This window comes from Oreochromis aureus, linkage group 3 (genome assembly GCF_013358895.1).
Source record: "Oreochromis aureus strain Israel breed Guangdong linkage group 3, ZZ_aureus, whole genome shotgun sequence".
NCBI classification, from domain to species: Eukaryota; Metazoa; Chordata; class Actinopteri; order Cichliformes; family Cichlidae; genus Oreochromis; species Oreochromis aureus.
The window spans coordinates 61,595,685-61,615,997 of NC_052944.1; the positions used below are offsets into that span (position 1 = coordinate 61,595,685).

Consider the following 20,313-nt stretch of genomic DNA (forward strand, 5'->3'; position numbering starts at 1 on the left):
ATAATGTAATCAAACCCATGGTTAAGAAACCTGCTCTTGATCCTACAATTCTTGCAAATTGCAGGCCTATCTCCAAACTACCTTTTCTTTCCAAAGTTCTTGAAAAGATGGTTCACAGCCAATTAATGACATTCCTGGAAAAACTAAATGTTTTAGAGGTTCCAGTTTGGTTTTAAACAATTTCATAGCACTGAATCAGCCCTTTTAAAAGCTTTTAATGACATATTTTTAGCTACTGACTCTGAGGACTGTGTTGTTCTTGTGTTTTTAGATTTGACAGATGTGTTTGATACAGTGGGTCATGCCATTTCACTCACTTGTTTCGAGCACTGGGTGGGCATTAGAGGCACAGCACTGGTGTACAGAAGTGCGCACGTCAGTTTAATTCTGTGCTGTGCTGTAATAGTTATCCTCGGTCAGAAGGAGAAGCTGACATCCAGGGAGTAGATTGTAACAGGTGGAATTTATTTGCACTCAGATTGGTGGTAGAGGGAGATGTGCAGGAGGATGATGCTGGGTGGTTTCTGCGATCGAGAACAGAAAAAGCATTAAAACATGAATACAGATTAAAGGGTAAGAGAGCTAGCCATGAATTTCTGTACAACAACTGTGCTACGGCGGCTATGCTTCAGTCTGATAGTTCTTCGTAACAGCGTTCACATTTATTAAAGCACTACCTAGATTGAGCCACAAGATGGCACTCCAATACAAGGGACAAATATTCATATTGAGGCAGTTAATAAGCAGTCAGCCCTCTAGTTAGCCACTACGTAATACAAAAATATTACAGCTCACAAGGTCATATGAATTGGTAAAGGGAACAAATAAAGCTGGAACAAGGCCAGAAACTATCAAATAACTGAGCCACCATAGCTATCATTAACTAGCACATATGCCAAAGGTAGCTAAAACCAATACGCACAAGTAATAGGCTAGAGCATCTTAAACATGGAGTGCTAACTCACACACCATTCACAACAACCACAGGGTGGGCTATTTGTTTTTCTTCCCAGCAGCTCTCTTCTCTTCTATCTCACTCAGGGGTCCCATGGGTAATGCAGTTGATGCTTACACTGACTTTTCTACCACCATATTGGTTCAGGTCCTACTTTGCCAGGCAAACTTTTTGTGTTAGTCTCTGTGACCATGTGTCGTCCTCCACTCGTCTCTTCTGTGGTGCCCCACAGGGCTCAGTTCTCGGCCTCCTCCTCTTTTCTTTGTATCTGCTCCCTCTTGGTTTTATACTCAGAAAACACTGCATTACATTTCACTTCTGTGCTGATGACTGTCAGATTTATGTCCCTCTAAATAAAAAACACACAGCCTTTACTTCAGTGTCTTGATGACATTAAGGTTTGGATGTCTGTTAACTTTTTAAAATTCAATGACAAAAAGACTGAGGTGATGGTTTTTGTAGCCCCTCTGAGAAGTCCAATTTGTATTTAGATTCTTTGGCCCAGTATAATAAGCCAACCGTCACAAACCTGGGGGTCAAATGGACTGTGATCAGTAACTTCACAGTCAGATTAAGGCAGTGGTAAACTCAAGCTTCTTTCAGCTGAGGCAGCTGGCTAAAATAAAGCCAATTCTTTCACAGCAGCACTTTGAGACAGTTATCCCTGCCTTTGTTAGCACTCGGATGTATTACTGTAATGCACTTTATTGGATTGGACAATAATTGTGTAAACCACATTTTAACAGTGGAGATATAAGTTGTGGAAATAAAGAAATTATTTTACTGCTACAGTATATTCTTCATCATTAACATTGCATTAAACTGTTTATTAAAGCTACTGGTATCAGATTAACATTTTTATTACAGGTGCAGCCATAATCATTGTATACACACATTGCATGTTGTGCTCAATAAGAGTTGATGCTCAATCTATTTAAGCTTTGTGGAGCACGATGTCTTCACAATCTATTGTAGGTGACTTGGAGCAACCGAAGGTTAAAACAGCATTCACGCTTACAAACATATATGATTTAAAGATAGGCCAGGCCGAAGGCCAGGAATTCATTTAGTTTCTAACTGCATTTGAGCTTGCCTAGTAACAAGTGACAGAAGAAGAGTCAAGAAAGTGTAAAGTCCCCAGGGACTGGTCGGAGAATGAATTAATTACCATGTATAAAAGGATGTCCTAGGAACGTCTCTGTCTATTTTAGCTATTTTTAACTGATTATTTACTGTAACTGATGCGTATTATGTTCATGTCTGATGTTGAAGAGGCTGAACCCTGACATATTAAAACCATCATGAATTGAGCTTTTTGGCGAAGATCTATGCTGATGTGTTGCAGTATACATCTTCCCACGCGTGTGCTCAATAAAATCATCGTTTGACTGAACTCTTCTGGGCCAGTGTTGGTTTGTTCTCATCCGCAATATTTAGAATTGGGACAAAGTGTTTTATTTATAAAAATAAATATAAAAAGCTAGCTTGTACTATGTGGTCTCAAGGTACCAGATGCTTCAGATTATCTTTCGGTGTTGGAGAGCTTGTTGGTGCCATTTAGTGTCAGTAGATGGCAGCACCGGGCTGTAGTTTAATCTTTCATCAGAGGGACATTGCTGATGTCTCTCTCTCTCTCTCTCTCTGTGTGTGTGTGTGTGTGTTTGTTTAAACACACAGCATTCAAATAACCTGCCCCACAAACACCTTTATGTGTCCACATGCCATACCCGTGGTCATTTTTGGTATTGCTACATTTGCTACAAGAAAAATCCATGGAGGAGAAACAGTAATGAGTACAGAAACAAAATCAAATCAATCAAATCAATGAGTCCATTGCCCAGGCCTCACACATGTGCTTATGGTTAAAGCCATATCAGCTACCATCCATTACTTTAACATACACAGATGTGGCTCTGAGGCATCTGTCATCAGCTTTCTTGGAAGCACTTTTAAGTAAATTCATCATATTGTGTATAAAGGTGGGCTAAGCAATGATCTGATAATTTAAAAGGAAAACCTTTAAGTGTGTAGAAAGAAGAGTTTCATTTCATCATGATAATCATTTTATTTCACAGTGAAACAAAAGGACAGCTGTGCGTGTACATGACTCCTGTGTGTGAGCATTTGTTATGTTAACATAAACTGATTAAACAGTTTTCTTCATTTAAGGAATATTTCTAAACCGAGAATTGTAGTCTCCTCCTCTGAACTAGAGAAACTTGTGAATGCATTTGTGTCATTGTTCAAAGATTACTGACCTGTTTACTGGCTTTCACACCTCCAAGAAACCCAAAATGCTGCAGATAGACTCCTAACATAATCCAGCAAGTGAGCTCACATTATTGCATTTATTGCAAGACTAAAGACTAGGATGAGGGGAAGGCTCCAGAAAAGTTCACCACTCAGGCTCCATTTAGCCCACTCCTTTAAAAGTTAGAGAAACTGCTGTGAAAAATGAACGCCTATTTAACTGTTATTTGGTGGGGTGGGGGTTTTGTGTTTTGTGTATAGCCATAATTTTGAGTACCCTTCAGGTAGTCTGACTCCCTCCCCCAATACAAAGACATACAATTAGTGGGTTAAATGATGATTGTAAAAGGAGGTTATGAATATGAGTGCGAATGGTTTTCTGTCTCTCCGATTTAGGCCTTGGGCCACCCACATGACCCTGAATTGCACAGATGAAAGAAAAATAGATGGTTAGACGGATAATATATGAAAAATGTCAAATCACATCTGCAGATACAGTCTGGGTTTTTTTTTCTTTTTTAACACAGTTTGACCACAAGATATTAAAAAAATCTCATTCTCATTTAAATTAGCTGTAGAGCACAGAGAAGTCTGCTCACACACCCCTATTTAAAAAAAAGGTAATCTTGAACCATGATGGAGACAAAGAAGAGCAGCTGTACATTTTATAGTTGCCTCTTAAAAAGGCTTCTCTTTGATGATGATTTGTCCATAAGTGACATCTTCTGTTCTCACTGCTGAGTCGACTGCAGCTGAATCACTCTCTGCACAAGAAAACACATAAAGTGAGCATCAGTGCAGGCAGTACAGTCCTATAGATACTGCTGCTGTTACATTAATGATGACTTAAAAATCATTCAGATTAATCGTGCTCCAATTATGCTTTTTGTGCAGGACTCAAATGGGACATGATGGAAAACTGATCACATCCAGCAGCAAACATCAGCATACTACTGCAGATAAAAATCATTACAACTAATAAATGTCTTGTTTATGTTTCTTAACTTTATGTGATTTTTAAATAATAAAATCTTGTTATTATGGTTATTATTTATTAGACTATGAGCACAGCCAAACATCAGGATAGAGAAAAAAAAGTAAAAAATCAGTGGCATTAAAAAACAGAAGGGAGAGAAACAACTAAACCTGATATGTGGGGTTCTTTTAAACCACCCTGTCCTAGATTCAAGGATTCAGGGTCACCTGGTCCAGCCCTAACTATATGCTCTAGCAAAAAGCAAAGATTTAAGCTTAATCTTTTAAGATTAGAATCCAAACTGGAAGCTGGTTCCACAGAAGAGGGGCCTGAAAACTGAAGGCTCTCCCTCCCATTCTACTTTTAAATACTCTAGGAACAACAAGTAGGCCTGCAGAGCGAGAGCAAAGTGCTCTAATAGGGTGATATGGTACTACAAGGTCATTATAATGGGATGGTGTGTCTCTTGTTTTATTACAAGAAACACAGAGACCTGTCACAGCTATAAATTAACTTAAAACACACATTTTCCTAATGTGTTCTCAGCCTCCTATAGTTCTAGATGAAGGGAGGTAGCAATTTTAATACACAAAAATATTAATTTTACAGTACTTAACACAGTTATAGATCCAGAGGGTAGCTTCCTAATCATTAAATTATCTATTCTTAACAAAAAGCTATGTATTGTAAGTATATATGGCCCAAATGTTAATGACCCCTTATGGAGTTATGGGGGTGCTCTGCCTCCGAGATGGGGCTCTGGCTTGGGTGTTTGGGGGTTTGGTTACTGTTGCCGGGGTTGTCGGCATTGTAGGTGGGTGTGTGCACGCAGGGCCAGCCCTGGCGTCTCTGGTGCATTGGCAGAAATGGGGTCCTCTTCAACTGGCGGGGAAGTTGTCACATCCTTGCAGGAGGTCTCAGCTCTCCAGGAGTCCCGGAGCGCTCCAGCAGGTGGGGGAAAGCTATAGCAGAGGTGGAGAATGAACTCAACCTGGGTGTCTGTTGTTTTATGTAGTCTGGGAGATGATTGGATAACGGGGTGGGTGTAGTTTCCTCTGTGGTGGGGTCGAGTGGGCTGCCTCGGGCTCTGTGGGACTTGGTGGTGCTGCTACTGTTTTACTGTTTGCCCTGATCCATATGGGTCTTAGACTCCACCTCTCTGGGAATACTTCCCCAGGTTTGGGAGCTTATTTCCCCCCACCACACTCCCTGCCGGCTGTTGATGCCCCTCAGCCATCGGTGCATTGGTGGTTCTCGGTGTACAGGGCTGGGCGTTCAGTTATGTACCTGCTCACTTCTGGTGGCTGCTTGGCGGGGCCTGGTGCCCGTGGCTCAGTCGGGGCCTTTCCGGGGGGTGGGGGGCCCTCAGACCCTGGCATAGCCGACTGACGGCAGATCCTGTGGCCTTTTCACCACAGCCCCCTGTGACAACGATGTTCCTGGGTCTGTTGACCCAGTGTTTTAAGTTTTAGTTTTTTTGGATGTTGATGTTTAAGTTCTTTAGGTTAGCTAAGTTCATTTGTTTATGAGATTACCCTTTAGTTTTCTACCCCTGTATTTAAGTTTCCTTCACCCTTTATGTGTTTCATGCTGCATGTCTTATGTTATCCAATTCCTGTTGTCATGTCTGTTTTCCATTCTGCTTCCTGTTTTATTGTGAAAGTACTTATCCTATGTGCACTGTGTCTAGTCTTGCTTCGCCTAGTCTCGTTAGGTCTAATTTGTCCCGGCTGTGTTTCAACCTTTTCCCCATTCCCTCATTATCCTCCTGTGTGCATTTAGTTTGTGCTTTTTTGTTTTTGTACCTTTTTATCAGCCATGTTAAACAGCTCACCTTTTATTACTATTCAAGGTTAGTCTCACGTTCCTTGGTGTCTTAAATGAATAACAGTAAATACTTACTATTTGCTGCACACTGCAGCATGCGGTGTGAGTGTGAAGTGCTCTAATAGGGTAATATGGTACTACAAGGTCATTAAGATAAGATGGGGCCTGATTATTTAAGACCTTGTATGTGAGGATTAGATTAGCTGAAGACTTTTCAGCGAGTTTTTAGGACATCCTGATAATAAAGAATTACAGTAGTCCAGCCTGGAAGTAATAATTGCATGAAATAGTTTTTCAGGGTCACTCTGTGACAGGATATAATTTTAGATATACCAGAACTAAAGTAGAAATTGTATACCGAGTATATACTTTCACAAGAGTACTGCTGTGAACGATGAAGATGGAGCTGAACGCCAGATTTGAACTGACCACAGACCAAAGTGATCACAGAGCTATTAGTTCTGAAAATACTGTTTGCACACAAGGAACAGAACTCTCCATTAACAGACTTCTACAAACACAGAACAACTACCGTGTGATCTACAATATCATTGTAGGCTTTGACTTAGCTTTTAAAAATATGTATCACTAAAATGATCCATACATTTTCTTAACAACTGGAACAGGAGGACTGGAGCTTATCCCCACTGGGATAGTGTGAAAGGTGGGCTGCACACCAGACATGTTTCCAGTCCATCACAGGACTAAGAAAGACAATTTAACAATCTTACACTACATCCAATTTGAAATCACTAGTTAACACCTATCATGTATGTCTTTAGACTGTGGGAGAAAGAACTGCCCCCATAAAGAACGTGCAGCTTAAACAGTAAACTGTTTAAGCTGCACGTTAGTGTGAGGTGAAGAGTAAAGATAGTCTTTTTTGCAGTGGAAGGTTTTAAACCTTGTGGTCTGTAACTATGAAAACAGCTCTGTGATGGTTATTGCTGCTCAGAAGAACAACCAGAATGCTTTGCAGTCTGTTACTTCCTCATACAGACCTTTATCTCTTCCTCCGCCAAAAAACAATCAGAACATTTGATATCAGCACATTAAAACCCATGAACGTTGTTCTAATTTCGTCTGAATGCCTATACTGAATAGGATATGGATAATTAATAATAAGGAAAACTCCCACAGAGCTGCTTTTAACCAAGCTTGATCTTTCCTTTGAATACTGTTAAAATTGAAAAACATATTAACGTGAGGTGTTAATGCAGCACATGAAGAGTGTAAGTCTCACCTTTTAGTTTCCTGTCAACATGTTGTTCCACCAAAACAACCAGTAACATCACTACTAACACAACACAGACTGTTCCAGCTGTCAGCAACATCGGGACAAGTGGAGAGGAACCGGCAGAAGAGGCAAGTGGAGGTGTGGTGGTGTGTTTGTCTAAAATAAAGCAAAGACAGTCATTAAATTGTCGTCACATTGTGAATGTTGAAACCTGCAGAAACACAGACAGGTGAGTGTGTCACCTGTGACAGTGATCCAGCTGGATGGAGACTCTCCATGACCGCTGATGTCACACTTGTAGAGGCCTTCATCAGACCTGGAAACATGCTGGATGGTCATGTGACCTGCAGACTCTTTCCCAGTGAAGACGCCATCTTTGAAGAAAATGGCTGGGAGGTTGGAGGGAGTGGTCTTTGTTTTACAGAGCAGAGTGACGTCATCTCCCTCCATCACAGGGAGGACAGGACTCTGCAGGATCACTGATCCACCTCAACACAGAGACAAACTACAGCATTTCATCCATTTACACACAGCTTCATCAACACTAACTCCACACACTCAGCTTACCAGTGACTGTCAGGTTAACCATGTTACTGATGGTACTCTGATTGAACTCACACCAATATATTCCACTGTCATGAGGCACCATCATAGTGATATTACAGGAAGAACCAGCTGGTTTCCCCCACCCATCTCCACACTGAGTCCTCTGTTGTTTGCTTGTGTTTCTCCTCAGAGTCCATCCAGCAGAGCTGTCATCCTCCTCACAGCTCAGAGACACAAAGTCTCCTTCAAAGAACTGAGAGCTGCTGGGACTCACAGTCAGAACAGCTGTGATGTTACAATTAAACATTTCATTGTTTTGCAAAGTAGTACTTAGACACAAATTTTTAAATGAGAATTAAATTATTTTATGTGGTTAGGGCTGCCAGCCTAAACATGCCAGAATAAGAAGCCAACAAAGAAATATTTGAAATGTTTAAAAGAAAATCACTGACCTTGGTTTGTTGTCCAGCAAAGCAATGAAATCAGAAGTAAAGATAAATGACACTTAGGTTGGTCTGGAAAATAATAAAGGACTGTGGTTTATTTAGCTGATTTTCAGCCTGCGAAAAGTATAACAATCATTAAAAGGTAGAACTGGATGGAGCAAGTTTAGAAAAAAAAGCCAGACATGCTAATAACTCTGTTTTGAAAGTGAAAGGAAAAGTTTATCTCAGCTTTATTTATAGGTCTCTGGTCCAATCACATTATTGTGCAGTCACATATTTAAAAGGATTAAACAATATGTTTTTCGACTGCTATAGAAAAAAGACATCTTCATAGTTTGCACTTCTTCTCTGAATACTCCACAGTCAAAAACATGCTTTTTTATTAATAGTTAGTCTGATTATATTTAGAAATGAGAAACATTGTAACTCTGAGCATGAAGTCATGTGTCCACTTTAAAGATAAGTTCATATAATAACTAACTAAACTCTGTCAAGTTCACCTGTAAAATGGTAAAATTTCCCCTTTGACATGCTGTTTTTAACCAATTCGTCTTTTTGTTCTAACAGTATCTTCTCCTCCATCATTGTTTACTAAGAGAACAGAAAGTAAAAATTCAACATTTAAAAGAAAGATATTTTTCACTCACAGAGCAGACGTAGTAGAGACGTGTCATCCATTGTCTTCTTGACTGATGTGACACGTTTTCTCTTTTTGTCATAGAGACACAGAGCAAACCCCGCCCTCTTCCCCATACGCTTTTTTTGCCTATATGTAAGATGTGTGCAAAAGGTAGATTAAACCACAAAATCAAAAATGTTTTTTAACAGAAAATAGCACAAAAACAGAATCTCAAAAACATCCACTCGTTTTGAATTTGAAGCACTGCATGAAACAAACTGAGAACTGGGGAGACTAAGTGACAAGTTTTCCCAGATATATATCTTTATCTGCTCAAAACATACGAGCCTCCTTTTTAGAAACTGTTCTCTGCCCATGAATCATGTGCAGGCTGCTTTCATGTTGTTTTACACCAGTTTTGACCCCACCATCTCAATGCTGAAGCATTTGACCACACTATGTTTTTACAATCTTCTCAGATGTTAGTGAGTCTGTGAATTGTGATCTCAGTTTCCTGTTCTTAGCTGTTGTTACGTCCTTTATGCTGTGCATACTGTGCTCTTCTGCATACCTTGGCTGTAATGACTAGCTATTTGTGTTGCTATCAACTTATCAACTTAAAGCAGTCTGACCTCTGAACTCTGTCCCCTGACCTCAACATGTCAGAGAGCACTTTTTCTCCTTTTCAGACCATTCTCTGTAAGCTGTAGAGATGGTTTTGTGGGAAAATCCCAGTAAATCAGAAGTTTTTGAAATAGTCACACCAGCCTGTCTGGCATTAACAATAATATCTGACCCAATATCAATTTTGTTCAATAAACAAGTGGATACATGCAACATTACATGAATTGTTATAGTTGTAACAACTGTATACAACAATGATAATAAAAAATAAACTGTACACTGTTACATTACAGCATTCCTTTGGGCTGATGTGGACTGAGATGTAACACTGGCTAAATGTTGTTTCAGACCCAACCCAAAATCCCGGGCAGCAGCACTCCCCCAGCAGGACAGTTTACCCCATTACACCAGAAAACACCACCGTCGTGACATAGGCTCATTACTGCAATACTCTAATACTACATTAAAAAATCCAATGATTAACACTAATTATATTGAAAAACACATTTTATTGTCCCCTCCGCAAATCGCTATCTTAGCGTGGTGGAGGGGTTTGTGTGTCCCAGGGATCCCAGGGGCTCAGAGTACAGCCGCTGCTCTTCCACATCGAAAGGGGCCAGCTGAGTTGAGGTGGTTCGGGCATCTGACAAGGATGCCTCCTAGGTAAGGTTTCTGGGCATGTCCCACCGGGAGGAGGCCCCGGGGCAGACCCAGGACACACTGGAGAGATTATATCTCTCGGCTGGCCTGGGAACGCCTTGGTGTTCCCCCAGATAAGCTAGAGGAGGTCGCTGGGGAGAGGGAGGTCTGGGCTTCTCTGCTTGGGCTGCTGCCCCCGCGACCCGGCCCCGGATAAGCGGATGAAAATGGATGGACGGATGGACATTTTATTGTTTGAGATGATTAAGTAATTTAAATTTAAATATGAAAAGCTTTTTTTTCTGTTATTTAGTTCTGTGCAGAGTTGTGTTTTTTTTTCCTGATACTGTTGCTGTTGTTTACTGTAGTCTGTGACCTTCAGAGCAAAATCTTTTTACCCTCATATTGCACGCAAATGAAACCATATTGTTTCTTTAGAAATCAGTCTTTGAGTATTTAAATCACCTGCTAAAAAGAAAAATAACTGCATGCAGCAGTCATTCGGTGTGAAAATATGTAGGCTTTTTTCAGACTGCAACACTGTGAGCATGCCTGATCCTGTCTGATTCTATAAGCTATGCAAGTTGGGCCTGTTGGCTCTCCCATAGAAGTACCTTATCGTAACTGTTAGTGTGTAGTCTATGTATTTCACTGTATTATGAATTTTAATCCATGAAGATTTTATATTTGTAAAAATTCATTACAGCCCAAAAACTGAAAGAGTTTATATTTATGTGAATGACATCATGATTAAAGACTGTGGGTCAGTGATGAGAAACAGTAAAATGGTCAGGAACAAACCCAGAAGCAAGAAAAACGGGTTTCATCTGTGAGTCCACTTCCCAGCTCTCACTGTGGAACTACTGTAACCTTATTTTTGTCACATGTATTTATTTTTTAGCCATGTTGTTCCTACCTAGTGTTTACGGTTGGACTGTTTATGGTGTAACATTCCCTGTGCCGTGTGTGTCAAGGAGTCAAAAACAGGAAAGAGTTGAGTGGACACTGTCCTGTAGTGTTGGTGTTCATTATAGAAGATTCCTTTAAAATAACCTGTAGCCCTCCATACACCCACAGCTCATATAGTGTTAGTAAGATTAGGAATGGAGCTGTAGCGTCAGCAGCAGATTCAGCAGCAGACTCTCCGTTAAGCTAAAGTGGATAGGATGCAGGCCAAGGCACTGCGTCTCTGCTGTGGGATAATGAGATCTATGGCTGCTGTTGATGTGGACACAGCAGGCAACAGCAGCTAACAGTTTACTGCGCTTCATTTACAGGTTACAGAGATTTCCATCCAGACAAAAAGCATCTTAACTGGGAGAGAGAAAGGGCAAGGAGGAGTTGTTTTGAGTGGGACAGTGAGATTACCAACAGCTTTTATACCTCCTACTCCTACAGTATATGCAGATATTGACATGACACTTCTAGGGGATGATGATTTGGGGCCATGGGATGGACATTCAGCAATATACATCCTTCTAACAATAACATAAAGACAACTGTAATGTCTGGATGCATGGGACAAAACAGAACCAAAGGTACTCACTGACTGGACAAGCACACACACTCATTTCTCAGTCACTTAATAACTGTTTCCAATTGGACCAACTTCTACATATATCACACAGACACATGTTACATCATGTTTTCAACATCTTAGTGTAACAATATTTGAATCCTTTACTCACCCATCAGATCTTCATTTTTAGACCATCCATTCAACCAAGTCATTGACAGCACTGCTCAGGTACAGTCATAGTAGTATATGCACCCTGCTCTCTGCCTTCCTTCCTATTTTAAAACAGTTTGTTTTCTTGTCCACGGTTAAAGCGCTTCAGAAAATTGCATCTATTTCAATCAGTGAAGTGTAAAATAGCTGAGCTGAGGTAATAGATTATCTTTTCATCTGAATCATCACTGTGAGAAATTAAGGTCCTAATACTGAATAAACGATTAAAAAACGATGAACCCGTGTAATAATACTGACAGGTCAATTCAAAGTTGCTCTGTTGTTACTTATTGATAGTGATTGTTTAGCCACGTGACAACAGTATTTATTTGTTTAATTAAAATTTTTTTATTTATTTAAAAAATTTAACTCAACGCCTCATAGTATCATACACCACCACTCCAGAGGAGTAGATGGCGATAATACACTGTGGTCTACAGGAAGTCATAGTGGTATACTCACCCTGCTCTCTGCCACTCTTCTTATTTTAAAACACAATTTGAAGTGTAAAATAACTGAGCAAACTCAGCTTAGGCTATAGGTTGACTTTTCATCACTGATTGAAATTAAGGTCCTAATACTGAATAAAAGATTAAAAAACGATGAACCTGTGTAATAACACTGACACTAGAAGTAAATTCAAAGTTGCTCTGTTATCACTTATTGGTAATGATTGTTTGGCCACGTGACAGCAGTATTTATTTGTTTATTTAAAAAAAAAAACAATCTTCACCCTCCAGGGGCAGTTTAGTATCACCAATTAATCAAACTCCATGCATGTCTTTGGACTGTTTGAAGAAACCCTGAGAAACTAACCTGTGAGAACCCCCACAGACACGGAGAGAACATGCAGACTCCAAACAGCAGGTGGATTCAAATATCCTGGAACCAGAATAAACCAGGAAATAAATGAATGTGTGTTCTTCATCTTTCAGAGGTGGATTGTTTTTGATTTGCTGATTTTGAACCTGTATGATATCAAATACATACAAGTGGCTGGAGCTCACGTGGTAGAGCCCGTCACCTACTAAACTGAAGGTTGGTGGTTTGATCCCAGTCTGCTCCATCAGAGTACGAATGTTAGATTGGGATCTCTTGCGTAGAGAAAGAACCTAGAGAAAATGTTCTTGGGTGAAAAAGGCAAATTTGAGTACTCAGATTAGAATATGAACTGGTCCATCTACCATTTACACACCAAACTGTCACCTAGGTTATTATTATCATCCCCTTCCTCCAGAGGATGTTTTGATGGCCAACCTTCATTTGTGAAGTTCATCAGTAGGTTTCTGCCTGTTCAGTCTGTGCCCAGACCAAGTCACTGAGCTCACCACCTGCTAGTTTACTGTTCCCGACAGCTGTGGTCTGTGGTCCTACATCATGGTAGATTTCCTCACTAGCTTCCAGGTAACGCCACCATACTAACTATTGCAAACTGTTTTTCCAAGGCGGTGTATTTTGTTTCTCTACCCAAGCTTTCTTCAGCCTTAGAGACCTCTCAGCTTTTCACAGATCACGTCTTCATGTTACACAGAATCTCCAGTCTCTCCACAAAACTTTCCTTCGCTTCCCGTGAACTCACATGAAGTACAGAAAACAGCAGAACTTCTGTAAATTAGCTCAGACAAGCAGCAACAGGAGCTTCTATAACCTTTTTTTTTTTTCCCCTCCCGTTTGGATCTTTAGCCATCAGAATTGTTGTCTTAAGGCCAAGAGAGATGCCAAGCAGATTTATTTTACTAAGTGGATCATCATGGCCTTGCCATATTGGTCCATTTGATTGACCTTTATTATAATTATGTATTTATTTTATTTTCGGTTGTTACAGTCGGGACAGACATGACTGGGGGACAGGACAGGGAGAAAGAATGAAAGAAAGGGAGGGAGAGAAAGAAAAATAGAGGGGAGAAGAGATGGTGAGAAAGGGAGGAAGAAAGAAAGAAAAACAAACAAAACACCTGGATCACCTGTATGGAGAAAAAAAACAGAAGAGAAAACAAACAACAACAAAAAAAGAGCAACATAATAAAAACTGCACCATCACAATAAACTAGCTAGCAGTAGATAACAGTAGATACTAAATATTAAATGTTATTGTGCAGCACGCAAGATAGACCTCGCACAATGTGCTTTGAGGTAGCAGCCAAGAAAGGTGTAGTTTGTGTCTTTGAACACCCATGTGTACACCTGTGTGCATACCTGTGTGGATAAGCATGCTTGTATTCCAAAGGTTTCTCCATGTAACGATCTGCTAGGGAGTGTGGGGAGCCATAGCCCTGTCCCCCAGGGCATGAAGCAGGTATGGAGGAGATCCAGGCCTCAGACATCCAGAGGCCCCAGAGTATGAGGACCCAAGGAGGACCACCAAAGAGGGGCAACCGTGCCACCCTCCTGGGAAGAGCTGAGTAGAGCCCCAAATGAGAGGTCACCCAGCAGCCACGGAGCAGAGGCCAGAGGGGGTTGCAGTGGCATGCCCACGGGCTCTGCCGGCAGCCAGCTGCGCCAGAGAGGACCGAGCTTCAGGCCCAGAGGCCAGAGGCCTGAGGGCACCCCACCCCCCGCAAGGGGCCCAGCCGGGCCACAGGCGCCAGGCCCTGCCAATCGGCAACCAGGAGTGAGCCGGTACAAACATGAGTGCCCAGCCCCAGTCGACAAGAAACACCAGCACACCAACATCTGAGGGCACCAACACCGGCAGGCAGTGTGGTAAGGGGAGATAGGCCTCCGTATTTTGGAGGGCCTGAGATGTTCCCAGAGAGGTCGAGTCTAAGACCCAAGCTGACATATAGACACAGACGAACAGGCGCACGCATACTCAAACGTGCATTCCCACCCCCATATACACAACCAAACACTCGGCACTTACCCAATGTGTAGACAGACACAAATAGAAACTGCACAGACAATCACACTCCCCAAACATACTCTATATCCCAGGTCCAGGTACCCCTGGCCCCAGAGGGGACCCAGGAGGTGTAACCCTTCTTTCTGGGGTGGAGGCAAGCGGACCGCCTCCTTATCTGCAGTAGCAGGGAGGCCCCGCATCCCAGACCCCAATCTGACGGCCAGCACCTCCTCCCAGGCCCCCAGCCCTGACGGCTAGCGGAACCGGGGTGAGTGAAGACCCCAAACCTCCCTCCGCCCGCTCATATGTAGTGTTGCTGTGTGCTGTTCTAAAGTGCATTTAAAACACAGGAATGCATGGTGCTTCCTGCCAGAGAGCAGCACGGCTCCTCCCGAAAACCCTCAGTGTCTATATGCATTAAAATTGAGGGTAGGGCACCAGCGCCAGAGGCGGGTTGGAATACACCGACCATCCTCTGGATGCTGTAAAACGTGCCCACCCCCAAGGCCCTATATGTATGTGTTATGTGAGAGTGTGAGTAATGTGGATGTCTAGGTTGTAGAATAAAATTGAGGCACAGGCGGCCAGAAGGGGATAGAGGGGGAGATGCCTCCCCTGCACCCTGGTGACATATCTGCACCCCAAGCCCTGCGTGTGTGGGTGGGTGTGGTAGAGCGGGAAGAGGGAGGTAGCTGAGGATGGGGAGGGAAGAAAGGGAGGGGCAAGCGGCCCCTCCCTGGGGCCAGCTCCCCCGCTGACCCCAGTAGGCACCCCCACACTCTGGAACCCACCAGGGCAAGGGCCCATCCGGACCGGGGCCCACAACAGCAGCACCGCCCAGCCCTACAGAGTCCAGGGCAGCCCACCCTACCCCACCACAGAGAAAACTGCACCCACCCCGTCATCCAATCATCTCCCAAACTACACAAGACAATAGACACCCAGGTTGAGTTCATTCTCTACCTCTCCTATATCTCTCCCCCACCTGCAAAGTGAGCTCCTGTAGAGAGGAGACCACCTGCAAAGATATAACAGCCTCCCCACCAGTTAGAGAGCCCCCTAGTTGGGCCGATGCACCAGAGGTCCCCTGCACTGGGGCTGAGCCCCCCTGCACCCACCCGCCCACAGCCCCGGCGACACAACAGCCAGGACCAAAGGCCCCCAAGACCCAGCCAGCACCCCAGACCGGGGGCGGAGCACCCCCAGACCCCCAGGCCTCCACGCCCGTCTTGGACCCACCCGGGGGCAGCCAGGCCACCAGGCCAGTAACCAGCATCCGCCAGTACAGACCCTCCCTCATCTCCGCTGTACACAGCCACAAGGAAAACACCATCTAGGTGCCACCAGAGCCCCTAACCAGGTCATAGCCACATCCCCCGGGTTAGGGCCTCCAGGAAAAACGTCCCTAGGGACTCCCCAGACGTCCTAAGGCCGTCCCTACCCCCATATCAACCACAATAGCGAAGGCAGGACCAAACCATAACCCCCACCCCCACTAGGTGATGAAGCCGCTCAAAGGAGCCCAAAGGGATTGATCAAATGTGGTGGCAGAGGCTGTATCAAGACTAATGTGATCTATTATATGGTTTTTATATGAGTTAGAATTAAGATTATTTTTATTTTTCCAGTTAAGGAGGACCGTTTTCTTGGCAATGCATAGGGCCGTAAAAACAATGTGGGCTGTGTTTATTTCTGCAGTGACCTCATCCAAGTTGCTCAGCAAGCATACTAAAGGGGAGGCTTCAATGTTACATTTCAGACACTTTGATAAGTCTTCACATATCTCACGCCAAAACTTCTGAACTGGTGGATGTAATTGTCCGGTGTATTTGCTAGACAGTGTGAGCAGTTGTTGGAAGACGTATAGCCCATCTTGAACATCCTATGACCAGTATAGTGCACTCTATGTAATATTTTGTATTGTATTAATTGCAAACTGGGATTTCTGATCCATTGAAAGGTATTTAAGCATATCTGAGACTAGAAGTTTTGGTCTAAGCTGATTGATAAATCTGCTTCCCATTTTGCAATAGGAAGGGATATTGATTCATCTATTTTAGAAAGCATTCTGTATATTTTAGACAATAATTTGGGGGGTTTTAGATTAATAAAATGTACCACACTTGGTGGTGTTTGTAATTCATCTTCACTGGGATTAAATTTCTTTTTTATTATGGATTTAATTTGTTGATATTCCAAAAATCGTTTCTTGTTGGTCCCATATTGTGTAACTAGTCTGTCAAACGAAATAAAGTCTGTTCTTTCCAATATATGTTCCAAGTATTTAATTCCTTTGCAACTCCAATCTGGAAAGTTTATCATTTTATTGTTTTGTAATATGTCAGGGTTATTCCAGATTGGTGTACGTTTGCATGGGATTAATGAGGACTCTGTCATTTTTAGAAACTCCCACCATGCTGTCAGAGAAGAGCTGATGTTGATGCTTTTAAAGCATTCATGTCTTTTGATGTTTGAGCTGATAAGTAGAAGGTCTGAAATTTCTAGATTATTACATAGTGCCTGTTCTACATCTCTCCAAGTTTCATCTAAGAAGGTGTGTTTAAACCATCTAGAGATGAACTGAAATCTGTTGGCTAAAAAATAGTGATTAAAGTTAGGCAGATCTAATCCTCCTTTATCCTTGGTCCTTTGTAATGTTTTTAAGCTGATACATGGGGGTTTATCTTTCCAAAGGAATTTAGAAATATATGAGTCTAGAGATCTGAACCAATCTTGTGATGGCTTATTTGGGATCATTGAAAATAAATAGTTTATTTTTGGCAAGACCATCATTTTTATAGCAGCAACCTTTCCCATGAGTGATATGGTAAAGATTTCCGTCTAGCCAGATCACATTCTACCAAGGGCGTAGATTTGGTTTTGGCATTGGTGGGGACGGATGATTCAACCACTCGACCCTGCGCTGTTTCTTTTTTTTTTCCTTTTTGTCTTTGCTTCTTGATAAAAAAAAAAGGAGAAATATACTTGCCTACATATGATATTCTACATTTAAAATTACAATTCATAGTTTTATATGTGAATTATATAATGTTAAATTACTATTACATAAATGACTGATTTTAGACTTTAGTTTACTTCAGCCATATTCCATATAAATCAGGTATCATACAAAAATAAAAAAAAGTCAAATACAGTCATGACAATAAAAGAATGTGACTTTAAGGACTTAACAACATTACTTCAGTTATAGTACACCAACATCTCTTACACATTAGCACTAAGGGAACACTGAATGACCTGGTGGGTTTTGTCCATAAAACTACTCATCTAAGATTACCACAAAGTAAAAGATCTCTCAGCAAAATTATGCAACATTTTAGGCACTATTGCCCCGATCAAATCAGTGAGCTGGGACTTTTTATTCTAAACATGAACTACTGTTACAGCAACACACATGGATTACTGGTGCCCCACACAACAACTCAATGTCCACTATGTGAAAGAGTCTATACTACTGTCTACTATACTGTCCTAGTGGACATGGCAACACTTTTTTCATGGTTACATACAGTTTTAGACTGATGTGGGCCAAAGCCTAGCACATACTTGCCAACCTTGAGACCTCAGAATTAGGGAGACATTCAAAGGGTTTTTTTTACAGTGTTTACTTATCGGAAAGAAAATAAGTTTAATGTCACCGGCCTGTTCTGGTGGTGTCCAAATTCAGAGGCTGCGTTCACCTGAGGACCCGGCCTTCGCGGTCTAAGTGGGCCGGGTCCTCCGAAAGCCAGGTAGACCGGAAATGAGCGACTGTGAAATTGGGGGGTCTAGCCTTCATAATTACGTCACCTCTGCCGTCTGCTCCTTGCTGTCTAAATAAAATAAAATATAACCGGACGTTTGCGTAGATTCTCGACCATCTCACACTTCTGTTTAATCAGTTTTCTGTTTGACATTTATTCAGCTGTGTGAAAACCCCGGAGGAACCCTCCCGAGGGATTAATAGAGTTTTATTTAATCTAATCTAATCTAATAACTTTAATCTCAGCCAAACCGATTTACTCACGAACAAATAAAACACTGAAAAAGGCCAAACAATAACATGTTTAAGTTATTTGAAGTTTACACAACTACATTCTCGCCGGAAAATATGTTAAAAGTGTATTTCACGACCCAGAAAGAGTAATAAGAGTAATATTAATACTAAGTAGCTGCAGTAGTAGCCACTGTTGGAAACAGGAATTGGCTGGGCCAATCTAGGATATGGTTTTTCAATTTTGTTGTCCGGGTGGAAAATCGGGAAAAATTGGGGAGAATGGTGGCTCCGGGAGATTTTCGGGAGGGGCACTGAAATTCGGGATTCTCCTGGAAAAATCGGGAGGGTTGGCATGTATGGCCTGGTATTGCCTGTAACGTCATTATGACGGACACATTTTATGAGTGAACTTGACTTTAAGTGACTTACAGGTTTCTTTGAAAAATACTTTCTTATATCCAGGTTCTTCCTTTTTGCTGCCGTCCTCCTCTCCTCCTCGCAGCGCAGGATTGCCGCTGCTAAAGCTAAACAGAGCTCGCTGAAAGGCACAGCCAATCACATTGGCCATATTTGTCACATGGGGTAGGACTCCAATAGAGAACGTAATTTAACTCTTTCTGCATCGCTGGGTGAATGAGACGCTGACAGATCGTTTTTTTCTTTCTATCGGGTTTGTTTTTCTTTACTCGAAGAGATCAAATTATTGGTGGGGACAATTCAATAATCGCTGGATATTGGTGGGGACACGTCCCCTCCGTCCATGCCAAATCGACGCCCTTGCATTCTACTGTCTTTAAAAGCGGGATGTGGTTTAATTTAGTTAATTCTGAAAGCTTAGGAGAAACATTAATACCTAAATATTTTATATTTCCAGCAGTGGGGTAGGAGAAGAATTATGGAAGGAGCAATTAATCGGAACAACTGTAGATTTTGACTAGTTAATTGAATAATCTGAGACTCTTGAGAAAGAATTTATCAATGCAATCACCCCAGAGAGATTGGTTTGTGAGTTTTGGAGAAAAAGTAACACATCATCCGCATAAAGGCTGATTTTATGTTCTACATTCTTACATTTTATGCCCTTAATTGTTGTAGCCTGTCTAATTGCTGCTGCTAGTGGCTCAATAAAAATTGCAAACAGTGAAGGGGAGAGTGGGCATCCCTGCCTGTTGCCCCTCAGGAGACAGAAGCTGGAGGATGTTTGGTCATTTGTTCTGACACATGCTGTTGGGGAATTATATAATATTTTTAACCAGTTAATGAAAGAGGATCCAAAACCAAATTTGTGTAAAGTTGCAAATAGAAATTTCCAGTTAACTCTGTCAAATGCTTTTTCTGCATCAAGAGACAATATTATGGTTTCAATGTTTTTACTGCATGAGTAGTATATTAAATTAAATAATCTACGAGTGTTTGTTGATGAGTGCCTACCTTTTATGAAACCAGTTTGGTCAGGATGAATTAAAAGGGAGGTTATTTTCTCTGATCTTTTTGAGAGAGCTTTGCAGATTATTTTGAGGTCTACGTTTATAAGGGATATTGGACGATAGCTTGAGGCAAATACAGGGTCTTTGCCTGGTTTTAGTAAGAGACTGATATTTGCAGAGTTCATATTTGGTGGTAGTC

General features: G+C 41.8%; 1 protein-coding gene across 1 annotated transcript; it reads right to left on the minus strand.

Moving 5' to 3' along the window:
* Positions 1-3,055: 3,055 nt before the first annotated feature.
* On the minus strand, positions 3,056-8,408 carry LOC120433157 (Fc receptor-like protein 5). Its single transcript, XM_039598893.1, has 4 exons — positions 7,813-8,408; positions 7,488-7,733; positions 7,252-7,401; positions 3,056-3,969 (listed from the first exon to the last, which is right to left on the minus strand). The coding sequence occupies exons 1-4, from the start codon at positions 8,096-8,098 to the stop codon at positions 3,884-3,886; spliced, it is 768 nt and encodes a 255-aa protein (XP_039454827.1). The 5' UTR covers positions 8,099-8,408; the 3' UTR covers positions 3,056-3,883.
* Positions 8,409-20,313: the final 11,905 nt, after the last annotated feature.